The 19617-nt window shown below is 40.9% G+C and overlaps 1 protein-coding gene across 1 annotated transcript in view; it reads right to left on the bottom strand.

Annotated features, from left to right (window-relative positions):
* Positions 1-3678: 3678 nt before the first annotated feature.
* Positions 3679-19617, bottom strand: part of CARD11 (caspase recruitment domain family member 11) — a 45328-nt gene continuing 29389 nt past the window's right edge. The window contains 14 exon segments of the mRNA XM_005145260.4: positions 3679-5260; positions 5821-5924; positions 5926-5937; positions 6788-6912; positions 8059-8238; positions 8751-8883; positions 10514-10609; positions 11625-11721; positions 12126-12366; positions 13476-13602; positions 14150-14351; positions 14950-15082; positions 15398-15450; positions 18956-19059. Of these exon segments, the coding sequence (XP_005145317.3) occupies positions 5056-5260; positions 5821-5924; positions 5926-5937; positions 6788-6912; positions 8059-8238; positions 8751-8883; positions 10514-10609; positions 11625-11721; positions 12126-12366; positions 13476-13602; positions 14150-14351; positions 14950-15082; positions 15398-15450; positions 18956-19059 (1812 nt within the window). The 3' untranslated portion in view covers positions 3679-5055.

The following is a 19617-nucleotide window of genomic DNA, read 5'->3' as shown; positions in this document are numbered from 1 at the left end:
ATCCTAGAACATTACTGTCCAAAAGTCCCAAACCCTGGGCCTTTTGTGATCTCCAGGGGACAGCATAATAACAAGTTAGATGCTGCTTACACATCTCAGCCTGATGTGCCCATGCAGTATTGTAATGCACATGGCAGCTCCAGGGTTCACAGAGTCTGAACCCCTCATAGCTGAGATTGGTCTCCTCGACTCATGACTCCCTGACTTCATCTTTGCTTAGGCCATGAAAATAGCTTGGCATAAAAGAATACAGAAACCCCTAACAGGTTTGCAGGCAGTTTTCCAGCTTTGGCAACTATCTCCACTTTAAAGTTCATAGGCAAAATTCTGCTTTGTGTGTGTTCCGACTCCTTTGCAAATTGTGCTGCCAGAGCTGTCAGTGCTGCAGACCGACCGATTGACAGCTTAGCCTCCAGCCAGAATTCTCATTCAAAGGAATATCAAATTCTGGGTAATAAAGTTTGCATGAAATTTTTACCTGCAACAATTCCCCAAGGTGCTGAACTGCATGATACTGACTTACACAATACATCATTTTAGCAGCGGAGTTAAACACAATGCAAAGCAAGATTCAGTTTGACTGCTTTCCTTGTGATCATAGGCATTATACCGCCTCTGATAGCTGTGAGCCATTACTTCCATTATGTTGTAGTACATAAACATCAAATACTAGATTTTCTTCAACAACTGTTTCAATCAAATCAAATGTTTAAATGCAGACTTTAAAACAATATTTCAATTGTAAAATAAAAAAATGAAAAGAAGAAAAAACTGGTTTTAGGTGAAACATTGTGTGTGAAATATTGAAAAGGACTGATTCAGTATTATTGAAACACTTTAAAATGTATTAAAATTTAAGTGTTAGAATGGAAACGTTTCCGTAGGCAATTGATTGAGATGAAAACACAGTTTCTAACTTAAAAATATTCCATTGAAAATTTTTCCAATTGCATTTTCTAGTGGCCAATTTTTCAATGACATTTTCCAAAGTACAATCTACATCCGAAAGTTTTTCAGCAGGCTCTTGTCAGCTCTTGAAGGAGAGAAGTAGTAGTTTCCCAATAATACAATCTGAAACACGGTTATTAGCCGATGCTTTACACCTTTTTAAGAAGCAGCATAGCAAATACAGGGCAATGACTTGGGCTTTCTGTTAACTCCTTTCGAACTTAAAATACAAATTACTGAGAACTGTTCCCAGACTTCAATTAAAAACCTTGAGTGATCTGATTTTAACATGGTTTGATTGATAAATGTTGCTTACCTGAGGTAGAGATCCAGCTGCGTGTGTCAGGCTGCTTGCTCTGGTGTCCAAGGATGGCATCCAGTTCAAACGTGGGTCTGCAGATGGCATTTTACTCTCTATTAGACTGAGTTAGAGAATTTATCTGAATTTCAGTGGTATCTTCAAGTCATTATTAATCATAAATCTTACACCAAGTGCTGTCCAGCAACACAAAACCACCCAAAGAGCAATCCAACATAAAACTTACCACACCTTTACACTTTGATGAGAAAAAGCTGAGAATCTGCTTTGGCTTGAGTTGTGATACTGTTTATCACACACATTTACAACCTTCCCAATTGCCATTTTGTTTTCTCAATCACTGCTTCCAGTTTTTCCGCCATACAATCAATGCTGAGGTTGGCTATGCCCATGTAGACATTTCTGTATGTGATGAGGAGCCCAGGTTTGTACATATTGGATGTGTATGTGAGGAGGGAAGTGGTTGGTACCTAAAGCAATACCTCACAGTGAGACTTAGCAGAATGAAAAATACTGCAACGATCTACAGCCCAAGTTCCAAGTTTGCACTGCAAATCTGTCATTCCAGGACTTGCAATCCACACTGATTCCAACTCTCCTGACATTTCAGGAAATTCATGGCCTCTTTCAAGCCTGTAGATTTGAATATATTTCAAAACATGCAAAGGTTAATTTCTTACAGTTTAGATGGACAGCATTTGGATCTAGATCAGAAGCATCGCCTTAGGTAGGTAAATGACATCGTCCCCTTCGCATTGCTGCAGTCGTGCAATTCATACTCCCAGCTATAGATTTGATCTTTCAGTCACATCCAGACAAGTTAAGGGGGAATATAGTTTTCCATTCCTTCTCCACTGAGTCAGAGAGATGAGGAAATGCAGATAATGCAGACTACAGCACACAACTATATCAGTGACACTTCACTAATAGTAGTTCATTGCTTTGCATCACATGAGTAGACAACCCACAATGCCTTATAGTTTCTACAGAGCTGAGAATTTATGGGATGTGTACACAGATACCAAGAAGAAAAGTCTGTTCCATGTATTTCATTCCTCTCTTGTTTCACAGAAATAATTAGATCTTTTCTTATCCTCTCCCTCAATCTCTTATCTCTACTTCTCCCTTAAGGTGGTTTAGCTGTCCTAAATTACAGATCTAAAAGCTAAATGCTAAAGGCCAGGCTAATTCTCTAGTTTCTTTCTAAAGTCCTTTAAAAACCCAAACAACAGCCAGTTCAGATGGCAATTCATCTCATCCTTAGATAGCCATCTACCTAAGTTAGACAAATAGCTCTTTAGAGGTGTATCTCCATTCATTGTAAAGGGAACCTCCTTTAGACTTTGGCACATACCTTTCCTATGTCTAAAGTTAAGTGAGATAAATCACATCCACAGCTGATGTCTGTGTAAAGAGGGCTCAGAAATAAAGCTATGGTGAGAGAAGATCACTGCAGAAACAACCATGGCAGACTGAGATATCCCTCTGCCTCATGAACCATCTGTTCCAGCCATTCCACCAGATGTCCTGATCCCAGTAGCACAGCCAGTGGGACCATGGACATCCTATGAGTTCTGTGTGGTGAGCAGTCAGTTGGTTGCTCCTGAAGGGACCCGATGCTAACCGGCTGAACTTTTTTGCTGAAGCAGATGAGAATTGTTCTTACAGACCCTGCCCATTCTCAGCTATGGACTCAGGAATGCTCACAAGAGGGGCAGTAACAAACCACAGGCAGCTGTTACACAGGGTTGCATTATCAGGACAAGAAGAATAAACGCAAAATGCTCCTGGAAGGCTTAGCTTTTCCAGCAGATAATTTCTTATTTCTGCTTGAGCTACAAAAGATCTCTGAAGAATCATACAATTTGTTCTATATATGCCCCAACTGGTGTTATTCTTTGCCCTGGAGGGAGCTGCAAATTGTGTATGCAGCCTGTACTTAGTAAAGGATTGCAAATACCTGCTGTCCCTGCTTGCACAGTCCAAACAGATGGCACTGGGCAGGTAAAGAGCTATTCTCTCAGAAATGTTAGCTATGAACAGTCTTTCAAACATTAATAATTTGAGAAACACAGCAGCAGAAATTAGATGTAATAGTGACATAAATGACTTCTAGAAGATACCATTAGTTAAAAAATGATGTGCATGAAAGAGCAGAAAAGCACAATCACACAAGCCAGCACAAACTGACCCAGCCCACCTGACAGACATCCACAACATGAGAAGCTCACTGAAAACACAACATAGCAGTTAATCTAGTGAGGGCAACCAGGCCAGATGTTTTGCTTGGATGCTGTTTGTAGTTTTTTATTGCCAGCTGCTCTATTCCAACCTGCAGCATCAAGATGGGGGACTGGGGGTGAACACAGAAGCAAAGATAAAGTTGTTTTTAAATATGTCTTAAAAGGCAGGGGCATGGTAAGGAAAGAAGGATCTAAGGGTAATGGAAAGTACAACTCTTCATCTGTAGGTCAATTTTTATTGCATTTCAGATCAGCAATCGTGCAAGTCATTATTATCTGGTCAGTTTTATTGAATCAATTTGGCAGTCTCAATACAGTGTCTAATGCACAGAGGGAAAAATTTGAAAGACTGAAGAGATTTAGGAGTCTAAGTCCCGCTCATTATCAGTGGAACTTCAACTCTCTGAGGAGCTAAGTGCTTTTGAAAATGGAATGTGGTCTTCTAAGTCACATCCACACTTCTGAAAATATTATCCTACTTAGCCACAGCACAGTGTGATGCTTGCTGGTCTCCTTGCTGTCAATCATGGCAGAAAGGTCAAGGACTGAGTGGCTCACAGCAATTATTGGCTTATGAAATTCTCCTTCTCAGAACAGTCCCTCCTGTTGAGAGCAGGCATGTTGGCAGGAGATGATGTTGTACAGATATATAGATTTCAGTGGTGAAACAGAGAAACCTGTTGTCTCAAGAAGGCACTGTGGTATTTTCCCCAAGTAAAAAGATGTTTAAAAATGAAAGATGTACAAATGAGTACATTGCAGAGGCAGGAATCAACTAAAAGAAACAGCGGCAGATCTGGGAAGATCTGATGTGCCACTGGGACAGTGGAGTCTATTTTCCTGTAAGCGCCAGAACTGCAAAGGAAACCTGCAAAACTGTTAAATAAAATCAGGGTTTAAAAAGGAAGGGAGAACTGTCATTATAATTAATGCCAGGCATAATAGGTATTTTATTCTCCTCTGAGTAAAGTGGTTACGGAGACACAGGGCTACAGAGCTGCTGTGGCCACCAGTGGTAGTGTTGCCATTGCTACCAACCAGCCTTCCTTCCTTGATCTGGTATGTCCAGAATCGCACCTCAGGGTGTGTGTTTGGCACATCTCAATTCCATATCCTTTAGCCCAATCCCCATGTTTTATTTTATTCCTCTTAGATTCCACTTATCTGATCTCACCAGAAGTTTTCAATGAGCCAAATGAGATCCATAGTTTTAACATAATAAATTACCCCAAGTTCCCTCTCAAGATCTTTGTCCTTCTCACATGTTAAACACCTGCTGTTCCTTAAGAAATGCTGGTGAGTCAGAAGCTGTGGTGGTGGCTGTGGTTTGACCCACATCCTAGATCCCCAGCATCTAAGGACATCAGCTATTCAGCACAGCTCCAGTTCTATTCCATAGATGTATTCCACCAGCAGGAAGTCTCCAGCCAGCAGGCATGAAACAGGAGTGAGCACTAGGCACCTAAACAGAGAATTCTGTGAGCCCCCGCACCACCTGAATATGTCCTTTTGTCACCAATAAGCTCCTATTTGACTTATTTGCCTTTATAGCTGATCTTCATCTATCCAAATGGTTTTGCGCTGCTCTTCTCCAATCCTGTCTTTTATTGTTCGGATGAGATCTTCAATACTGCTCCATGCATCGGCCTCTACAGAGGCATAAAGACATGGCAGAGCTTCCAGTTCTTTCTCCTTAAGACGGCACATACGTAAAAACTCATCTTCAGTCTCTGGCTTTGGCAATAGTTTCCTGTATCAAATGAACGGACCAAAAATAAATGTCTTAACACTTTAAGTTAATCCTGTAGTCCCAGCTGTCCCATCAAGAATTTATTTCCTACTGACTATACAAGCAATAAAAGCAGTGGAAAAATACAGTTACTCCAGGTCTACCATCTCCTTACCTCCACTCTCACCCCAAGGAGAAATATTTGCTATGGAGAAACAATTTATAAGGAGTGAATGTAGGGAGAGTGCAAGCATTTATGACCTTTCCTCTTCCAGCTAGCATTACCTTGAGAAATGCTGTGGGAGTGCTGAGCATGGAGAAAATCACATATTCTTCAGTCTTATCCTCCCACAGTGCCTCATGCTATCAGTGGCACTGAAAGAGTGCTTGATTTGGGGAATTCCTACTTTCTCAGGTTGTAAGATTTCAGGGAGGAATTGAGGGACAAAATAGTGCACACAAAAGCACCAGATGAAGAGAGAAGAGGTTCTTTACTTCTGTCAGTAAGAACATTATTGGACTCGAGAATTAAACACTGAAAAAGACAGAATATCAAATATGCAAAAGGTTTGATATGTTACCTGAACCTCTTGATGTTTTTCTCTGAGACTCTGATAAAAAGAACAATAGGATATATCTTGGCTTTGATTAAATCCTTTGTGCAGCTTATTCCGGCTTCCAGGAGGACAATGCTTGTTCTAAAAACAAAGTCATAACACACAGTCACAAAGGAACATTCGTTGCTGTGGAGTCTCAAGATAAAGGTATCCATACCCTTATGGGGTCAACTGAAAAGCTCTTCATTTACCACTGTACTGATTTAAAACCTTTTAATCAAATATACATTTAAAGTCCAAAGTCCTCCTACGGGTTTAAAACTAGTCAGTCAAATAACAGCTGAGCTTAATAGCTTTCTGAAAAGGTTTAAAATAGAAATGGATTCATGTAGAGATGAAGAGTATGATCAAATACCAGTTTTGCATAGATATACAAACACACATACTTGCCCTTTATTCAAAGAGAACATCTACTGCAACTAGTTGTGAGAGAAAAAAAAATCACTTTAATTCTCCCTTCCCATGCTGTGCATCAAATGCACTCTACTTCATATAAGATCTCTGTCTTTGACATTGTTATCTTTGTACTGTAGGACCTTGTGTATGTGTCTCAAGCTATCCTTTCTTTTGTCCAGGCCCTTGTATCTCTTATTCTTTCACATATTCATATATACTTATGATATGAAAAGGAAATGAATAAGGGATGAAGCAAAGAAAATGAAAGGATGTTTTGCTGCATCAATGTGGGTCATCACAGGGAATGAGTGAGAATATAAAAGGATGTGGCTGAGGATAAAAAAGAAAAGGAAAAGCAAGAGCACAAATAAAAGCCATTTGGGGGGGGGGGGGATAAATACAAATCTGAGATTGAAGGTGGGCAAGAGAGAGAACATACAACATGAATTGGTCAGTCCCTTACTCAAGAAGAAAACATATATTGCAGAGAGTGTCACAGACAGATTATCGAGGGGATACAGAGTACTCTAAGCACCTTAGCAGTGACAGCCTCAATATTGGCAGGTACGATACATTCATATGTGTTCAGATTCTTTTCTCTGCTGAAGATGATAGTCTCTGTTCTTTGCTTCCTTAAAAACTCCTCCTTTGTTACAATATCTGGAAAGAAACGAGAACAAAATCAAGATAACAACACAGAACACCTAGAAAACTATCCCATAGTGTCTCACACAGGATGTAAGGATGGTTCAGGGAAAGAGCAGCAATGAATTGTTTTAGCAGCTGCCTCATTTCTTCCATTGAATTCAATTAAAGCCTAATCTGATCACAGCTGAGCATCTCAGCTATATCCTTGCACCAGCAAGTCCTTGGGCAATTACTACAACACTATGAAGGCATTAAATTAAAACAGTAAATACAATTCCCATGCCTAATGTTATATGGGAACATTTCAGGGCTGGATGATGCTGAGAAGTGCTAAAAAAAGAAGGTCTCTTTGGTATAGGCTCCAAACCCAAGGATTCAGTGTTCCAACATTTGTGTTTAAAGTTACAAAAAAAATTTGGCTTAGGTTGCAGTGTGTGTTACTGGTCCCCTTGTGAATTGCAGCTCTACATCAAAGCTTTTGTTTTATGTTGCAAGACAGGGGATATTTATTATAATACTTAACTTTTCAGTTTGCCTGGGTACCTGCAAGACTGCAATACTATGTGGTGGGTATTCAGCATTAGTGTAAAAACAAAACGTCAGCTATGTTTAATGCTGTGTTGTATACAATCCTACCCTACAGCAGTCACTGGACTGCATATTGCTTTAATGATAAATACTTAGCATGGAAGAAAATCAGTTTTCTTGAGTAGATCAAATGCACAATCTTCACAGCCTTGAATGAGATAGAACTGTAAAGTCGCTCTAGGGAAGATATTCCTCATAATGGAAAATACGAGAAACAAATTAATCAAAATTTCACAACGCCTAGATATGCAGTATGCAAACTGTATGCAAACAGAAAGAGCACTCCCAGCATTTCAGTCTCTGAGGGGCATCCTAGCAACCACACAGCATACACATGGATAATATTCACAGACACAGAATCTCGTGACCATGTGCACTGGCTGTCTCAGAAACATTCAAATATCTCAGATATTCTCAAACAGCAGAATTTACAGCTACACATCACCCTGATGTGACTTGAAGTCCCTCAAACAGCTATCACATGTGAGTGCCCCTACGTGTGTGCGCATACATATGTTCCTATTTCCAACACCGAGGGTTAACAGTTGTGGTCCTCTTTTATCCAATTACCTGGCTTGCATATGTTGAATTCCAGGGCACCTCCAGAGTTGAGAAGCTTCTGCACCAAGGTCTTAGCAAGCATGGTGGGGGTGAAAAGTACAGGGCGCCTACGCTCACAGCGGATTGGTCTCACCAAGCTATAAGGGATCAGGCTGAGCCTCTTATTGATTTCATTTTTGGAATCCAAATCTGAGTAAAGAGCAAGACAGTCATCCTCTGGTTCCCTCTCCATCAGTATTTGAAGAAAAAGAAATGCTTAGTCATACACGCACAGTTCTTTCTCTTTTGCCAGGGTTGTCTTTACTGTATATACAGTAATATGATGTCCAACCTAATACTAAATAATTCAAATACCTTTTGCTTTCAAGAGATTATTTCACAGTTTAACTTGCTTAGGGAATCTTTCTGCTTATTAAGTTATTTGAGTTAAATGCTTTTGGATAAAGAACAAGAAAGCACCTAAGAAGAACTGCCAGCCAAACAGGGAGTTTCAGTGTCCTAAACTTGCTCATGAAGGCTTAATGCTCCAATCACTCATAGCAAAATCATTTTGGTCACAAATGCTGTTGAATCTTTGCACAGAGTGGGCCACAGATGCCAGTAATAGGAAAGGTCTATGATGTTTTTCATAGCCATGCTGTTATGCCAGCGTTTTTATCAGTGCTATGTGTGTAAAAGCTATTACTATTTTATATCCATACCTTCCAGTTTCTCAGGCAACACCTTCTTTGCTTCAGATGAGGTCCGTGCCAGACCGGAGGGCCAGCCAGTGACAATACGGACTCGCTCATTGCTATTCATACGCTTGTATTTGTTTTCAGACCTACTGACAAACTGAAAAGGTGAACAAAGAGATATGAACCTCATTTCTTACATTATTTATTCTCCCATGTATTCATCAGCCCAAACTTTTTATCTATGAGGTCTGAATTATCTATGTCTATTGAAGCCAAGACTCCCATGGATCTGTTGACTGAATTCTAAGGCTCTTTAAATATCATAGATCTCATTCAGAGCCTTTGTTAATCCCCTTTGGGATTTCTTATTTTGTTCTCTGCTCTTAAGCAGCATGTTTTTTTTAACTCACAGAACTCCCTGCTACAACCAGTACAAGCACTGATGTATCCACAGCAGAGTAACATATCCACTCTGAGTATTTGCACAGATCTATCACAGGTTATATCCCAAACAAGCCTCCCCAATGGCACATATTCACACTGAGAAACAGGGTGCATACTTTCATTTCTCATCCACGTTTCTCATCTATATTTGGATATAGCTATCCAAATATAAATTCTTCCTCCTGTATTTGCTAATTTTCATAGCCATCTTCCTTCACAAGACTTTTATCTCTCACCCACAGTCTCTGTAATGCTCAGAGCCACTGACCTACAATTAAAGGACTATTTTCTCACAAAACCTTGAGGATTTGGTCTAGCCCAATGTATTTTTCCTTGTGGTTCAAGCAAAACACATTTCTGCCTCTGCTGGCAGACATGTTTGATTCATCCAGCTAAATCAGTAATGAAAGGCATGCAGTTGAACACCCAACATCACAAGAGCAATTAGAAGAGACAATCCAGTTATCTTTTTCATCTATTAGATCTCTTTTTGATAGGAATAAATCCTGATACAACTGCTATAGCTGAGGTGAGGTTTCTGGGGAAATCAGGATAGCCTGAGAAATACTTGGACATGAGAACCTGAACATGAACATGACAAACATCTGAACATGAGAAATCTGAACAAGAAACTGAACATGAGCTGGCAGCGTGTGCTTGCAGCTCACAAACCAACCATATCCTGGGCTGTATCAAAAGAAACATGCCCAGCAGGTCAAAGGAGGTGATCCTGCCCCTCTACTTTGCTCTCGTGTGACCCCACTTGGAGTATTGTGTGCAGTTCTGGTGTCCTCAACATAAGAAGGACATGGAACTGTTGGAACAAGTCCAGAGGAAACCACAAGGATGATCAGGAGCTGGAGCACCTCCCGTATGAAGACAAGCTGAGAAAGTTGGGGCTGTTCAGCCTGGAGAAGAGAAGGCTGCGTGGAGACCTCAGAGCAGCCTTCCAGTACCTGAAGGGGGCCTACAGGGATGCTGGAGAGGGACTATTCATTAGGGACTGTAGTGACAGGACAAGGGGTAATGGGTTAAAACTGAAACAGGGGGAGTTCAGGTTAGATATAAGGAATAAGTTTGATGCTGTGAGGGTGGTGAGGCACTGGAACAGGTTGCCCAAAGAAGTGGTAAATACCCCATCCCTGGTAGTGTTCAAGGCCATGTTGAACAGAGCCTTGGGCAACATGGTCTAAGGTGAGGTATCCCTGCCTATGCAGAGGGATTGGAACTGGATGATCTTAAGGTCCTTTCCAGCCCAAACCATTCTATAATTCTTTGATCCTATGATCTGCTGCTCAAATCCACTATTTCAGACATTGCATTGAAGATTTGACCTTTATTACCTGTAATATTTGGCCCAGAAGAAAGCTTGCTCTGGAGAGGCGAGGGCTGGTTTTTGGGTCGCTCTGTGGTGCAGGCTCCTCTGGTTGCAATGTATTCTAGTGGAAAATAACAGGAATTTTTCTTTCCCTCTTTTTTTTTTTTTAATTTAATCTTATTCAAGAAACAGATCATTTAATATTTCCAAAAAAAGGATAGTGATAAATTGATATCTATCTGAAATGCAATGTTCTAAGCAAACTGTAGACATAGCATGGCCTACACTGAGTAACACCACTTCTGTTAGTGCTCTTCCACATTCCTTTCTGCACAGGAGACTGCAGAAAAGACTCCACAGCTGCAGAAAGAGGTAATTTCTGCACCAAGAAATAGCATGCAAATCTTGTGCTTTAACTAGCTTCTCTGCCAGTGATCTCTATCCCTTTGACCCATGGGGACTAGTGTACAGAAGGAATGCATGACACTTAACCTTGACTGAAATCAAACACACGCACTGGCTACGGTGTCTGCAAATGTTTGTCTCCCAAGCTCTGATAGTAACTTATGGTAACTAATACACCAAGGAAGTCAGTTTTTAATTATGTAAGAAAGGAATTCTTGAGTCTAAAGAAAGAAAACTCAATTTACTTTCACTGAGGGAAAAGGAGAAATTAGCAGGGCTGTTGTGTGTGAAGACCTGATAATCCCACTTCTCTCCATAGCATATAGGTTAGAAGAGACAGGTCTATCTAATATGGGACAATGATAGCTCTGTGGATTAGATCTTGCTCACAGTAGGAAAGAAATGATTCTGATTATTGACTTCAAGAATACAGCTTCCTCCTTATGTGAATATGAAGATGCATTAGGGGCTTACAGGGAGAGAAGAATGAGGAAGATTAACTGTAACACAGAATAGATATTAAACTTTTAAAGCATATTCCCTCATAGCTGGAAGGGTTAAGAGTGTTCCAGCATGGATAATACTGTTTAAAGCAAACATAAGTTGCCCCTTGGCTGACACAATCAAAACAATCAAAAAGTGGAAACAGGACTTTGTGTAAAATTAACATAATGAACAACAAGTAGCAGTGGAGTATCAGATGTTAAAAGACCTTGTTTGTGGCTACTTACCCGGAGTACCCAAAGGGTATTATGTGAGCTTTCTGTCTCATCTCTGCTCCCTCTGTGCATCAACCGCTGCAGCTTCACCAAAAGAAGCTGCTGGGCTCTGAAAGAGAGGATGGAGTCACATAGATCAAGATATCTTTGAAACCATTCAGAAGAAAGCTGGATTGCAATGGGTCTGTGCCTACAGAAAAGATTAAATGGAAATAGCAGTGAGGACTGACTGAACCACACAGTAACACAGGAACAAAATAATGAGCAGGACTGCAGTACAGTTAAGGATTAAAGACTTTCCATGGCATATTTTCCTATGATACTTTTTGAGAAACCCACATTATTCTTTCAGGTAACATCTGGAGTCTCCTGTCTAAAGCTTTATAGCTTTTACTACAGTTTAACATCACCAGGCCTTATCTCAAAAAAAATAAGACATATACCTATTTCCTTACAGCATTTATCAATACAGAACCACTGCTCTCAGCCATGGTCACTCAGCATTACACTGACCTGCTGTAGCTGGGAATGGTCCCCATCTCCAGGTCTCTGTCGGTGAACGGATCAACTCTGGCACACAGCCACTCACACCTCCCCTGATACATGGTGTCAAGAATATGAACAATCTCATCACATTTCACTGATAGGGAACAGCAGTCCAGCTGGCTGGAGATGTTCAGATTCAAGCGGATATGAAATGAGTCCCCTGATGTGATCAGCCCTTCTTCCAGCTCCGACAGCAGTTTCCTGTAACCTGCAGAAGTGAAGGAAGAGGTGAAGCATCATCACTACCAGTCAAACCTCAGTACTGCTGCATTCCTGGGCATCCTCGTGAAGAAACACACAGCACAAACTTCTGAGGCTCCCCTGAGAGAGGGTTTATACTTCCAGAGTGCTTGTTACACTAGTTACCACATGGTTATCGACCTGCATCTTAAAGACAATAATGGGGCATTGATTCAGAAACAGCTTGTGCTGCTGGTATCAGAATCTGTGAGAATATTCTCATTACTCATTATATTACTTTTAGGTAACTCCATTTTCAGGCCTTTACACAACCTGTGAACAGAGAACTTCTCATCAAAGATGCAGGCACAGCTATAGCTCCATCCTGTAAGAACAGCTTGAGCTCTGCCACCAAGTTTAACAACAAGCTATTCCCTATATTATTATTAGCTGTAATTGGCACTCCCATAATCAATAACATGCTATATGTGCAGTTGACTGATGCTCAAAAACGCAATAGCGTTTCCCAGCTTTGAAACCATGAAAGAAAATCAGACATCACTTCCTGTGTGATCTATGGAGCTGAAATTCTCTAACCAGCATTAAAATACTAATAAAAAACAAACCCTGCAAATTTATATACACCAGTAAAAAATGGATCTGGGAATGTAATTTTTGATCCATAACCTGAAATTATCATTACAGGCCATGAACACTAAAATCAAATTCTATTCATCACACATGAACTCCAGCTGGTAAAGATAAAGGCACAAAGGTAATAAACAGGGCAACTCCACCAGGTAAATGCTAAATTGACTTCAGCTCATTCAGCTCACCACATTGTGTTACAGAAAAATGTATATAAAAATAAGCTTGAGTGTGTTTTGTGAGTCAGGTCATTATTGGCCCACCATGGAAATTCTTGAGTCCTGTAGTGACAAGCATATGGGCTTTTTTTGTTCTCAGTCACAAAGCTAAAAGCTGGAGCAGCTACACAGAGCAGCTATAATTAACACCACTGGGCATGCTTCAGATTTGTACCATTACAAAGGACATTCTGGTTCTGTCATTCTCATCCAGACAAGTTAGTATAATAGACCTGGGACTATTGGAGATGAGAAATACTTTTGGTCTTACCTTCGTGATTTGATTTATACTGGAGTGTTACTGGACCACTGCACCTCTGAATTGTCCAGTGAACTTCTTCCTTTGTGCAAGTATCCAAGGGAACACTCTGATTTTCCCCTTTAATGCAGCCCTCCAACTAGATATGAAAGAAATATTACTCTCCAGTGCAGGTTCAATTTCTGAGTCAATTATACCATCTCTTTTTAAGTGTCATAATCTCGTTCTGATACTTTGCTATCAGGATAGAGGTTTGACAATCCCAGGCTGCCCAGTAATAAACTGTGCAGAAATATAAGATGTAGGGGGTTTTCCCCCTTGGAGGCATCTTAATAGGAAAATGGTTTGGGAACATTGGCAATGGAGAGAAAATTAAGCAAAGAGCAACTTAGCAGAAGCACCTGCTTACGTGTTTTCAAAGGGGCTGTTCTATACAATACAGCATTAAAGAACACATCTGTTGCTCTAATTTCTTCCATGCAGAACTACTGTAAATTGCAAAAGTGTAGGTATAAATGACTGTAAATACTATTATCCCATGTGTTCTCAGTCAAGAACTGATTTTCTTCTACAGGAGTCATGTGCTTTGTCATTAATATAAGATGAAAGAAGAAACAAAGTATGGTATGAGTGCGTATGCGTGTAGGTGGACAGACATCTAATAGTGTTGATTACTTTATGCTCACCAGTAGGATTTGGTGTCCCTCCCGAAGGCCTGCTTTCTCTGCAAGTGATCCTGTCTTAACAGAGCTAATAAAGCTCCCTTTAGCATTGCCCCCAACCAGGGTGATTTCCGAATTGAGGTTGTCTCCATTCAGTGTTACACGCTGGACAGTATGGCAGGAGTTTCTGATGCGACCAACTGATGTGACAGAGGGGCGAAAAGGTCTGTGTTCAAGAGAGGAAGTAACAGTCAGTTATCTCAGGTTTAGCTACCACTCCAGAGTTAAATGCATATATGATAAATGAGAGACATTAATAAACTTTTAGTGTTATCAAGCACTAGGATCTAAAGACTCTAAAAGAAATCCCTCTCATTACTGCATAAGTTCTAGAGAAGAGCATCTGGACATCTTCAAGGGCTGTGACATGACTGGGTAACTCAGCTGTATAACAGTATCCAGCAAGATGACAAGAGCACAAGGATAATTTTAAGCATCTTGAACATTTTGTCTGGCTTGAAGACTTTGAAAGTTTAGGATGACCTTCACTGGTTTACAGGATATGAAATGGCTCCAAAGTAAGGTTACACTGCTGCCAATATAAAGAAGCTAACTGCTTCCAACACAGGAACAGAACTTATACTGCTGCCAATATAAAGACTACTTAGTACAGTATCATTAGATTTTTGTATCAAACAACCAGTGACATCATATTCCTGCCATTATATCTTCAGTTAGTAATAGATATGGAGGATCTCTATCTACCATAGCAGCTTTTCCCCACAGTCTTTACCTAAGGTAGGTAAAACTGGCATCTCAAATACCTTTCCAGAGAGAACTTTCTAAATATGGAGTTGACATGCTCAAGGTCGTAGGCATCCAGGCCTTCTGACTGATGAGAAGAGGAGGAAGAGTGCACCGAAGGAGCTCCATGTGACTGCCTGTCATGACTGTCATCTGAAAAGAGTAACAAGAATGAAAGTGAATCTCAGAGTGACAAAGATGGAAAAGGGGAAAATGAATGTTTGACTGAACCCAGCCAAGGCTGTAGGAGGAAATTCCTTCTCCCACTTAGTTCTTCAGGAATAAGCACTTTCTTATTCTTACCACCAGCTGATCCTTTGTTTTCTTTTTACAATTCTATGACTTGATTTTTGTCTCAGACTGTGTCCCATCTTACTTAGACCAGAAGTTAATTATCTGACAGTATCTGTAGGTGGTGAGCTAATCACATAGATCTCTCAGTCAAACTTTATACATCATCTTGCTTACCATCCAGCTCCAAAGCATCATATCCAAAGCTGTCATTGTCTTCTTCAACCAGGCTGGAATTAAAAACAAAGCATGAGCTAAGAGATCTCAGAGAAGAGATTCAGAGCAGTCCTGTGAAGAAGGACTTGGAGGTGCTGGTTGATGAGAAACTGAACATGAGTTGGCTGCAGTGTGCGCTCACAGCCCAGAAAGCCAACTGTATCCTGGGCTGCATCAAAAAGAGCATGACCAGCAGGTCAAAGGAGGTGATCCTGCCCCTCTACTCTGCTCTCATGAGACCCCACTTGGAGTATTGTGTGCAGTTTTGGTGTCCTCAACATAAAAAGGACATGGAACTGTCAAAACAAGTCCAGAGGAGGCCACGAGGATGATATGGGGACTGGAGCACCTCCCATATGAAGACAGGCTGAGTAAGTTGGGGCTGTTCAACCTGGAGAAGAGAAGGCTCCGTGGAGACCTCATAGCAGCCTTCCAGTATCTGAAGGGGGCCTACAGGGATGCTGGGGATGGACTATTCCTTAGGGGCCGTAGTGATAGGACAAGGGGTAAAGGGTTAAAACTTAAACAGGGGAAGTTTAGATTGGATGTAAGGAAGAAATTCTTTACTGTGAGGGTGGTGAGGCACTGGAATGGGTTGCCCAGGGAAGTTGTGAATGTTCCATCCCTGGTAGTGTTCAAGGCCTGGTTGGACAGAGCCTTGGGTGGCATGCTTTAGTGTGAGGTGTCCCTGCTTATGGCAGGAGGGTTGGAATTAGATGACCTTAAGGTCCTTTCCGACCCTATTCCATGATTCTATGATTCTGTTCTACAATGGAAGAGAGAAAGCTGTTCATTTTCCAGCTTCAAGAGATTTCATGAAGTTCTAAAGGAGAAACTTTTACTGTGATAAAGAAGAATGTTGGAGGTGTTGCATCAGAAAACAGTGAAGCCGCAAAAACCAAGCAAGTAACCTATTTGTAAGCCCAGGGAAGATGTAGGAAGGTGGCAGGAAGACACAGTATGTGTTGCCAACATGGAAAACATGTGAAGCAGCAAGAAGGTCCAGAAGGAAGAATTGCTAACAGCAGCGAGGGAATGAAGATTTTGCTGAAGGCAAAAGGAAGCTGCTGACTGATGGCCTCCTATGTGTGACTTATACCACACCTGCTTCAGCACTGAGATGAATGGTTGCCATGTGTCTGCTGTATATCTACTGCAGCATGTTTTTTTCTCCATGAGAGATCAAAAATGTCAGAAGCTTACTGATGGACAGAGCAAATGTAAGGCGAGTGTCTGATGTGCAGTAGTAAAGGAGTAATTTACCTGCTTGATTTCAAGTACTTGAAGCATTTTATAACAGCTTAATGGCACCTCGCATGGTTACTCAGATACCTACAGTAACAGAATGGCAAGCTTTTACACAGAAACTGATGCCACAGCTCTGGTCCCAGTCCAGTTCCCACTGACACCACCTTTCCTGTTAAGGGTAACTGGATTGGTTGACCTTAAAGACAAACAGTTAAAACCCACCAATATGTTGCTCTTATGGGGGTACTGGGGATGTCCAGCCAAGTGAGTGAGCTGTTTGCCTCACTAGCACATCATTAAAGCACATCCTTTGGTTGCATAGCTGTTTAAATAACAGCTTGTTTTTCCCATTTAGAATGATTTGTAGGTCTCCTGTGAAACTGATATTTCTCATAGTTGGCTTCAGGTGAAGGGTGAATTTCTGCAGCCAGTCTGGGGAGAATCAGCTATTTTTATAACATGCATAAGCAGGGAAATAATATACCTTTCCCTACTTTACATTATGATCTCAATCTCACTTTTTCCACACAAATTAAGATCAGATGGACTGTGAAACCTGCACTATGACATGTAAATAGCAATTATTTTGGCTTATCATCACAAACAAGTTAAAAAGCCTCAGCAGGTTAATATAAAGTTATAAACTACAGTGAACTTCAGGGCATACTCTTGAAATACTTGACTTTAGTGATTATTAGCTCAGCAAAGTAAGGCCACATTCAGACCCTGCTCTTGGATAGCTCCTTCTTTCATATGCCAGTGGCACAGAGTATAATATGAGGAAAATACTCAGTCTTCCAATGTCTTAACATACAGAACAGGATATAGTCAAAGCTGTAGTGAAATAAGCCCACAAGATGAATAGTATCCATGTAATCTTCACTGCTGTCTGTTATACAGTGCAAATATTTCAGTGTTTAGTCATGCCAAAGGCTTTTCAAGCTAAGCACATGAAACACCCATTAATAAAACAGCCCTTTTTCTCCAACTTGAATTAACACAACACACTTAAAAAAGGGGCTTGGAGGACAATAGAGGAGAAGCTAAGGGAGATGAGAATAAACTCCCTCGGCAGGCTAGAAAATGATGTGGGAGAACTAGCTGAGGAAGCCCTCAGTGGAAAGCTGTCTTGCAAAGCTTTGCACAGAAAAAGAGAGGCAAAAGTGGCAGTCTGCCAGAGGTGAATTTGTTCTGAAAAGCATTAGAAATCCAAATCAAGTTCTAATAAAGATTAGATACAAAAAAATTGATCTAATAAAGATCTAAACCCTCCACATGTACTGCTTTCTTCTAAATTGGTTTGCCTGGGCTTTGTTCTTTTCTCCTTCTGCTTGGGACCTTTAGGGAATGTATTTGTATCTTCTGATATTTCCAATACAAACCCTGACGCTACTGACACCAAAAGAGTGTGTCCAAGTATTGCACTGCTCTAAAACTTTCAAGAAAGGGGTCAGTGCCATGTAGAGAACTGTGAGGCAGGCAAGGTCTCTCTTTCCTGCCACCGATTTCCCTTTTTTCCTGCTGATCTTATTTCCCTCACAGGGGAAGTTCACAAGACCATGGCATGACCAGAAGTGGAAGCTGCAGCAAGAGGTGAAGCAGAGGGCAATGCACATCTCTTTCCTCATAGCTATGCTAAGATACAGAGCCCTGGGCCTAACAAAACCAACCTCCCTCCTCCACTTCTCCCCACCCATTCCATATAGACATTCAAGCAGCTCTGCTTTATTTTGGCAGCTTACAAGAGTAGAAGGAGGGGCTCTGAGTGAAGGAGAAAGGACAGGGCCACAGTCATAGGCAGCACGGGGCTGAGTGAAGCTGTATCAGTCTACAAAGTAGAGCACATTCTCCAACAGCATTTGTGACTGTCATTTCAATACTGTTAAAAAACTCAGTGTAGCAGTGGTATTATTTTGTCATTCACCCCAGATGAACCATCAGAACTCCTGAGTGTTTTGGACAAAATGAGGGATGAAGGACTGCATCCTTGAGAAGTTTAGCAAGTCAGTCCTACTGCCTAATAGCTTTCTAGCTAGAGACAGACACAAGGACATGCCCCATCTCTGGCAGTGTTCAAGGACAGGTTGGACAGAACCTTGGGCAACCTGGTCTATTGAAAGGTGTCCCTGCCTATGGCAGGGGGTTGGAATTGGATGATCTTTAAGGTCCTTTACAACCAAACCATTCAATGATTCTACGTTCTACAGCTCTGTTTAACCTCCTCCTTGTGACAACAGGTTCCGAGCGTATTTCACCAGCATGGCTACCTACCTGCAGTGAGGGGTGTCCTCTTTGACACGACGGACTATTGAATCATTTCCTGGAGGCTCAGGAGTGGTAGACATGATACTGTCATTGCGATTCCTCAGGGTTTGCTTTAAAAAGAGAAAGCAACAGAAAGCTTACGTGTCTTAAGTGCTATAATTTCTAACCTACAGCAGCATTAGCCTGCTAGCTTGCCAGTGGTACTTTGCACACAGAAGCACACACAACAGTAAGAAAAATTGATTCTTGATGCACAGAATGGTACATACAAGAGCATTCTATTAATATATTCCAGTATTTTAGCAATATGTACAGCATTTTCTTCTATGACCACATGGCTGGCTGATTTATCAAGTAATTTTCATTCTGCCCTTGAGCTGTGGTCTGTGTTGCACAGCTGACATATAGGAGGAAGCAGATGAAAAGTTGAATGTATGTGTACTTATTGCATACTTATTTATATATAAATAGTAGGAATGAGGAAGAAAAATATAGGTCTCCATACATTAAATTATTAATCTAGTAGACTGGAAACTAACCTCTGAATTAATCTAGTAGACTGGAAACTAAACTTCCTGAAAACTAGAGGAAAGGTAGTATATGTCATCTAAACACCCAACATATTCCAGAGAATATTCCTAACTAAGCTAATCTTATTACAAATTGCA

This window comes from Melopsittacus undulatus, chromosome 8 (genome assembly GCF_012275295.1).
Source record: "Melopsittacus undulatus isolate bMelUnd1 chromosome 8, bMelUnd1.mat.Z, whole genome shotgun sequence".
Lineage (NCBI taxonomy): Eukaryota > Metazoa > Chordata > Aves > Psittaciformes > Psittaculidae > Melopsittacus > Melopsittacus undulatus.
The sequence above is the reverse complement of the archived record's forward strand: the minus strand, read 5'-3'. Positions and strand labels throughout refer to the sequence as shown.